The following is a 7,284-nucleotide window of genomic DNA, read 5'->3' on the forward strand; positions in this document are numbered from 1 at the left end:
AGAATAGTTAAATTCATAATTTGAGAATTTTTTAATCCCTTTTAATCAAATTTTTTTTTTTAAAATCTAATTTTCATAATTTTCTTCGATATTTTCGTAATATCAAATCATCTATTACGTGAATTTTTGATCTTTACATCCAATCAGTGTTGGATGAGTGATTACTCAATGAACAGAAAAACGGTGCGTTTTGGGGAGGCTCAAAAGAGAACGACGTCGTTTCAGGAAATCGTGTTGTTTATACCAGTCTCAGCCCCTTTGACCACAGGGTCAGCATAGTGGAGGAACCAAATCGAAGGAAGAGCCCTAGGGTTTTACAGACGTACGCTCACAACCCTTTCCTTCTTCGATTTACCCCTATTTGGTTGCTGAGAATGTCGGAAAATGAGAAGAATATCGAAAAGTCAAAATTTTTTATTTCAGATTTTTTCTCTGCTTGCCAGAATGGCATAAATATGCGATTTTCAATTCTATTTCATTTTTTTTTCTTTTGCTTCAGTTTTCTCGGCATCCAAACAAAGCTCTAGAGCTTTGATTTAGCTGATTCAATTATAATTATACTGCAATCATGCAGATCAACGCAAAAGCATAAAATAGGAGCGTAGTTATGTACGATCACTGGAACATTGCAATTAGGTTTTTTTTTTTTTTTTTTCCTTTTGGTTTTTCTTGTGATTGGAAGATTATCTAACGGTTTGGCTCTATGGTTGTTTTTGCAAATTGAAGGCAATGGCGGGATCAGGGAGTTCAATGTTGTATTCCTTTCTTCTATTTGTTGTGATTCTTTCGCTTCAAGAGATGTACAGAGGAAAATTGGCGTCGTCCGAGTTGTTTACCATACTCGGAGGCTTCATCAGCTCTCTCATATTTCTTGTTTTGCTAACTGTGAGTTCCAGAAAGCTCTACATGGATATCATATTTCTCTTATGATGTGTTAGAAGAACAATTTCATTTACTTAAGATAAAAGTTAATTCGTGTTTATTTCATATGTCTCTAAGCTTTCATAAAGTACTCATGGAAGTTCGAAAGATCGGGTTATAGAGCAAAATGTGCATGTTTTCTACATAATAATTATTTTCCGTTGTAATCAGTTGTTTTTGAAAGTCTTGCTCAAAATTTGTAGCATCAGAAAATTATTCTGTTCTTTGTGAGAAAGTCATCGGAATGAATTTTGTATAAAATTGCATGTATCAGTGGCATTTGAATCCCTTTTCAAGTGATGGGTATGAGTGTTATTTGTTTATCTCCGTTTCGATATTATATGTAAAGGAATGTGTGACTCTTTATCATAGTGGTTGTGATATATAAATATAGGTCGTAAATATAGATCGTGTACTTTGGTGCACCCTATTTCAAGCGCTTATATATTCTCTCTTGATGCCTACTACATACTACATACATACATACATGAGAATTTTCAGAACATGTTGCAAGCTTGCTTTCTGCAAGCAGAATTTCCGTTTCTTTGCTTTCTTTGTTTTGTTGCTCAAGTGGTTATCTTATCATTTTGCATTGGTGAACAATAGTTCTTGATGCTTGGCACTTATTGTTTTGTTTTTGATGTTACATGATCATAAGTTATAACTCCTTTGTTACACTTTGTAACATTTTTTAGTTGTCTGCCAAGACCTACTAATTCATCTTTTTTTAGTGTATGATTAGCAATGATTAGATTAAGCATGATAATTTGCATTCATTTGGTTTCTCCCCTTGCAGTTTATTGGGAATATCCAGGAAACTTGTGGCATGAGGACAGGGTGGGGTGCTGGTAAGTACACCTTGGTTTTACATATTTTGCTTGTTTATTTTGTTTATTGTTATCTAAGGATATGGCATTATTTAAGTCCAGTACAACAGATAAAGAAGGGGAAAGCAATGCCCAAATTGAATATGCAAGTTCTGCTTTGATTTGTTTTGTAGTGCTCTTATAAGCCTTATGATTATTGAGGGTGGACCTTTTCCCCTTTCCTTTGGGTCACATGTGCAAACTTGTAGTATGAGATTTGACTGTTGTGGGAAGCATATCTTAGGCTTCTAACTAATTTTTGTGTTTTTTAAGTTTAAAGATGTCAGGATCAACTCCTGTTAATTCGATTCTCTTGTTTACTTGAATATTAGGTCCGCTTTGCATATGATCTATTTGAACTCTTTTCTATGCCTCCATCTTTTGTGCACTCCATCTGTTCCTCAACTTGATCTTCCAAGAGAGTTGGAATGAGTAGCTTCTATCCATGATTGGGAAGAATTCAATTTCTTGGGAGTGATGGGTTGGGAGGGTGTGTGTGTGGGTTAGTTTGGGGGCAGGGGCGCGCAGCATGGAGAGGGAGTGAAGAATCAGATCATCTTGTGTGATGGAAATTATGCAGAATGTATGATGGCTTTGACCATGGTTATTAAGTTGTGAAGATCATTGATCATTGATTCATAGCCATAGTGGATTTGGAGATTCATTCAAAGCTATGGCACATTGCCCTGTTGCAATGTTGGTGATCATTGATTCATAGCTGTAGCCTCCTAGTGGATTTGGAGATTCATTCAAAGCTATGGCACATTGCCCTGTTGCAATGTTGGTTGTTACTGGTTGCAATACCAGGTTTCAGGACTGGGGAATCATTTGGTGAGCATGTGTAACATAATAAGCGAAATAAATGTTGGCCAGTAGATTCAAGAAGCTTCCATATAATGTTCTCATTCACCGTCTTGATGTTCGTTTTATGAAAGATCTTTGTAGCTATTCTATTTATTGCATATTGGCATTTGTAAATGTTGGCCAGTAGATTCAAGAAGCTTCCATATAATGTTCTCATTCACTGTCTTGATGCTCGTTTTATGAAAGATCTTTGTAGCTATTCTATTTATTGCATATTGGCATTTGTTATTTGATTGGAGTGCCTGGTCAAAACAGTTCTTTAAATCATTTTATATACATGCATTATCTTCCATGCCTGAATTACTTCTTCACATTCTTTTTTGCTACCGGGACCTGATAAACTAATGCTTGTTTGAAGATCCAATGCATATAGGAACTCTAGATCTATTAATTAGTGCCCCACCAGGTCAGCAGCTTTATGGCACACAGATTATTACTGCTTTGCAGTATAAAGCAAATTGATCTAATTTTTCCTCTTTGCAGTTATATTAGCGGAAGCAGTTGCTCTCATTGCTGCCAGCACTGTCCACCGAGTTTGTATTACAACATGGTAACACTAATGCTTGGTCATGATTTCAGTTTTTCTTGTATATAAATTCATGCTTCATAGAATTCTATGAATTTATTACTGGTAACAAGTAGTTTTGTTGGTTGGTTCATGGGTCACATTTTATTCATGAAATGGGTTGGATTGATACCTTTATAAAATCTGTTCCTGTTTAGGTTGAGAAACATTGGTGGGCAAGTGCCCGATAATGAATATTAAATAGCTTGAACTGAAAGAAGCAGCATGGGTATCCAACTTTTAGGAGTGGTAATCTGAACATATTCACCGGTAATGGTGCCTGACAAGCAACTCAGGCAGTGAGCTGCTTTCTTTTGAACTGGACTTGTTACCTTGGGATTTGGTAAAATGATTGCCTTTTAGTTCAATCCAGTTAAGCATCCAGTTACCATTGAACTGGCAAAGGGTTAGTTAATGTTAAGTCATACAATCAAAGATAAAAGGAAATTTGAGGAGCTCAGACTAGGGAGTTTGGACATTGGACGAAAGTAAATTCATTTTATCTTGTTTTTTAAGATTCAAGAGACTCAATTGCATCCCTTTATTGTATCACTCTGGGGGAAACTTTGTCAAGGAAGTGTCTTTCTAGTTAATGTATCCAAAAAAAGGGCTGGGGAAAGAAGCTGGTTTCAATATCTAATGCTGGATAGGGAAATGCATCAGGTTTTTTTTTTTTCTCTTGCATTTCCTGGGCATCTCATAGGCTCATGTATATATATATATATATATATACACACACACACATGAGCTTTTTAGAAAAATTGGTGTCTAACATGTTATTAGAGACTCGTTTGATGGGAGATCATGTGTTCGAGCCTCACCACATAATATTTGTTTCCCCGATTTACTAAGTCCATTTGTAAGCTCACAAGAGAATGATTATAGTTGTTTGCCTATGGCTTGTGCGTCTCTCCATGTGTGGGTGTGGAGTCGCACGTGAGGGAGGATGTTAAAAGAGCTGTTTCCTGTGCTAAAACGCATTAGGAATGTTAGAGCATACTTCTCCAACAATCTTAATCTTAAATTTTTCATGGCTCGCCTTCCCCCTTACGCTCTTTCTTCTCTCTTCTTTCCCTCTCACCATGTAAGCCTTCAAACCAAAGCTTTCTTCAAAACTTTTCTTGTCCCTCCATTGTAAGATATTTCGTTTCCCTGTTTCTCCTTATTATAAGTATGTTTTTCAAGTAGTGTAATTTTCAAGTTATGTAATATAAAGTTTGATGTTCCTTTCCTTTAAATTTTTTTAGTAAATAGCTCTGTGTATTTTCCGATATCTCTTATTTGATTTTGAGTTTGGCATAAATTATGTTTTCATTGCATATTACTTTGTCTTGGGTGTCTATGGTATCAGAGCCACGAGAAGGGAAGTTGGGGTTTATTTTGAGTTTTTAATCTATCCCAAGATAAGTAACAGTCTGCCTGAGTGCGATCCTAGCTGGGTTGAGCCCGTGTTAGGTGTTTTTAGGGCTGTAAAAGGGTTGGGGTGATTACTCACTAGGTTTGTCAATCTGCTATTAGGCTCTAGATTAAGACCTTAAAATGAGTTCGATTTTCAGAATTATGTCTAGGAAATCCACAGATTCTCAAGATGCTGTAGTAAACAGTGAAGAAATCAATTATCCTAAGACCCAAAATGATTTAGATGATTGGAAGTTACCCAAGGTGTCTAATCAAGAAATTTATAAGGAACCTTTACGTTGTTTACAGACTACACCATTAATTTGAGCGTGACTACAACTGAGGAGTTTGCCTTAATAAATAGCTGAAAAAAGGAATCTTAAACAGTACAAAGCAGTAGATAGAGTATTGTTTACTTTTTGACTTTTGCTGTGAATAGTGAACAGTAAAACAAACTTTTTACTGTAGCACTATGGACTTTTTGACAAATGAATCTCACTTTAGACGGAGTATTGATGGCTGACAGACTGCTTTTGAACTGTGGAATCACATGCTGGAGACAATTATGCTTTTGGTGCTGAAACTGTTTAAAGCTTGTCGGTGGAGTCATGAGAAGGCTTGAATGGAGAGTGCTTAATGTCCATATGACTGAAAGAGCTTTATTTTGCTTTCCTTACTGGAGGGAGAACATTCTCGCAATCATCACCATTATCTTGGAGGTAGTTTGTAGTAGAATCATCTGATTAAGCATAGGAGTCATCTTGGGAAAATCTTGAGCTGCTTTTGTCATTAATTCTCTGAAATTCTTGAGGTATTTTTGTTGCTGCGGGCATGGCTTGGAGTTGTTGCTTCTTAAGAAGAAACTGAGACATATCATCAGAGGTTGAAGCTTGTGTAGGGTGCTTAAGAAAATATTGCTTTACTGCTTGCAACGAGGCACCATTTTTTAGAGCGTCCCACTATTTAGTCTTGAAAGTCCTTCCAAGGGCTAGAAAGGTTGCAGATTCATCTATAATAATGATATAGTCCCACTGGACTATCCAAGTAAGGCCAAATTCACTGAAAAAAACAGTAAAGGGAGAAAAGCTGAAAGTTCTCTGAAGGTAACAAAAGAATTTTGAGTTTGTTTTGAGTTTTGGGAGAATCAATAAGTCCACCAATTGTGGAACCAAAATGGAAAAGAAGGGAGCTGATGCTTGGATGGAAAATAGCAGTTGGGGTTTGTTTTGAGTTTTTAATCTATCCTAGTGGTTATATATATATATATATATATATTGTTGACCCGAATCCTATGAGTTAAAACTTTTAGAAAAATTGGTTGTCTTTTTCTCTCTCTCTGTTTATAATCAAGTAAAATAAAATGAAGGATTTTTTTTATGTTCATTGTTAGAAATGTTTGTGTCTTGTTTATTGTGGCAACTACATTCACATAAGAAATGTACACATGTCAATAACATACTGATGTTCTTGTCTTCTTATGCAGTTTCCTGTTCTCAGCTGGACTACTGTACGAGCTTAACAAGCTTTCAGGAATGATGCTTTCCAAAAGCGAATCCAAATCGAGAAGGTATTGACTGGTATACAATGCTTTTACATAATAGGATGAGAATCCTTTCAGAGTTTGTCATTTATACTCTTCAAGTACCATTTCATGATGGTATAGATATTGTCTATGAGCGGGAAAGTTAGCAAATTTTTTGATATGGATGTTTACGATTTAATATTATGGGACAGGAGTTTCTTTCATTTTCTCGTTGAGATAAGAAGATTTTCATGAGTTTATGTTTTCATGTGTTTCGATTTTGATCTACTTAATGAGTATCATCTGCAGACTTGAGTCCATGAAATGAGAAGTGACTTACATGAAAGTAATCAACCATTGATTTCAGTATCTTTCTTGTTATAAGCTATCTGCCAAGTCTATAACACTCAAAAGTTTGATAGAGGCTATAGCAAAATCAAAGCTTGATAGGCTTTGTTTTTAATTAAAATTAAAATTAAAATTTTGTTATTATGTTCATTGGTAGAAGTTACCAAGCGGCCTAGGCTGCAACTTGGGCTGGATGAATGAATGTGGGTTTGGAGATGGGGTGAGCAAGATTTGAATATCCGATTAAAAAAGTATTTGGGGTTAGTGCGTTGAATGCGATCTTGCCTCCCGGGTCGTTTGCTTTTCCCGGTCATTTGTTGAATGTTAGGCGTGATTGATGAGCACATTTATTGCTTCTCGAAAATACACGATTCCTAGGAGTTTGAAAATGATACAACTTTAAAAAAATATTTATTAAATAAAATATAACACTTTTTAAAACTATTTCCGTATCTATCACTTTTCAAGAATCCAATTAAAAGTTGTTTTTTAAGAAGTAATTTAGTTGAATTTTGAAGTTATCATTTAAAAAGATAATTTTTATGTTTAACTGAAGTTGAACTTTTAGAAAACTAAATGTTGTTTTTCAAGAGATAATTTAGTTTGAATTTTGAAGTTATAAAAAGTTTTAATAATTGATAGCTATATTTTTATAAATATTTTTTAAAACTATTATTATTTTTTTTTAAAAAATCCCACAATTCTCCTTTTATTTCCTGTTTTCAACAATATGAGGTATAAATAATTAATTTTTTATTTATGTTATAGCTAAAGTAATGAATGCCACCACATTAATATTA

General features: G+C 34.9%; 1 protein-coding gene across 3 annotated transcripts; it reads left to right on the forward strand.

The window, feature by feature from the left end:
• Positions 1-211: 211 nt before the first annotated feature.
• On the forward strand, positions 212-6,360 carry LOC100266739 (uncharacterized). 3 transcript variants are annotated; one of them, XM_010646838.3, is made up of 6 exons: positions 251-322; positions 500-609; positions 727-885; positions 1,718-1,769; positions 3,135-3,201; positions 6,098-6,360. In XM_010646838.3, the coding sequence occupies exons 3-6, from the start codon at positions 730-732 to the stop codon at positions 6,186-6,188; spliced, it is 366 nt and encodes a 121-aa protein (XP_010645140.1). In that variant the 5' UTR covers positions 251-322; positions 500-609; positions 727-729; the 3' UTR covers positions 6,189-6,360. The 3 variants fall into 3 exon arrangements, with proteins under 3 accessions (XP_002264665.1, XP_010645140.1, XP_010645141.1); XM_010646839.3 differs by having other exon boundaries at positions 272-322; positions 575-609; XM_002264629.5 differs by lacking the exon at positions 500-609 and having other exon boundaries at positions 212-322.
• Positions 6,361-7,284: the final 924 nt, after the last annotated feature.

Source organism: Vitis vinifera, chromosome 19 (genome assembly GCF_030704535.1).
Source record: "Vitis vinifera cultivar Pinot Noir 40024 chromosome 19, ASM3070453v1".
Lineage (NCBI taxonomy): Eukaryota > Viridiplantae > Streptophyta > Magnoliopsida > Vitales > Vitaceae > Vitis > Vitis vinifera.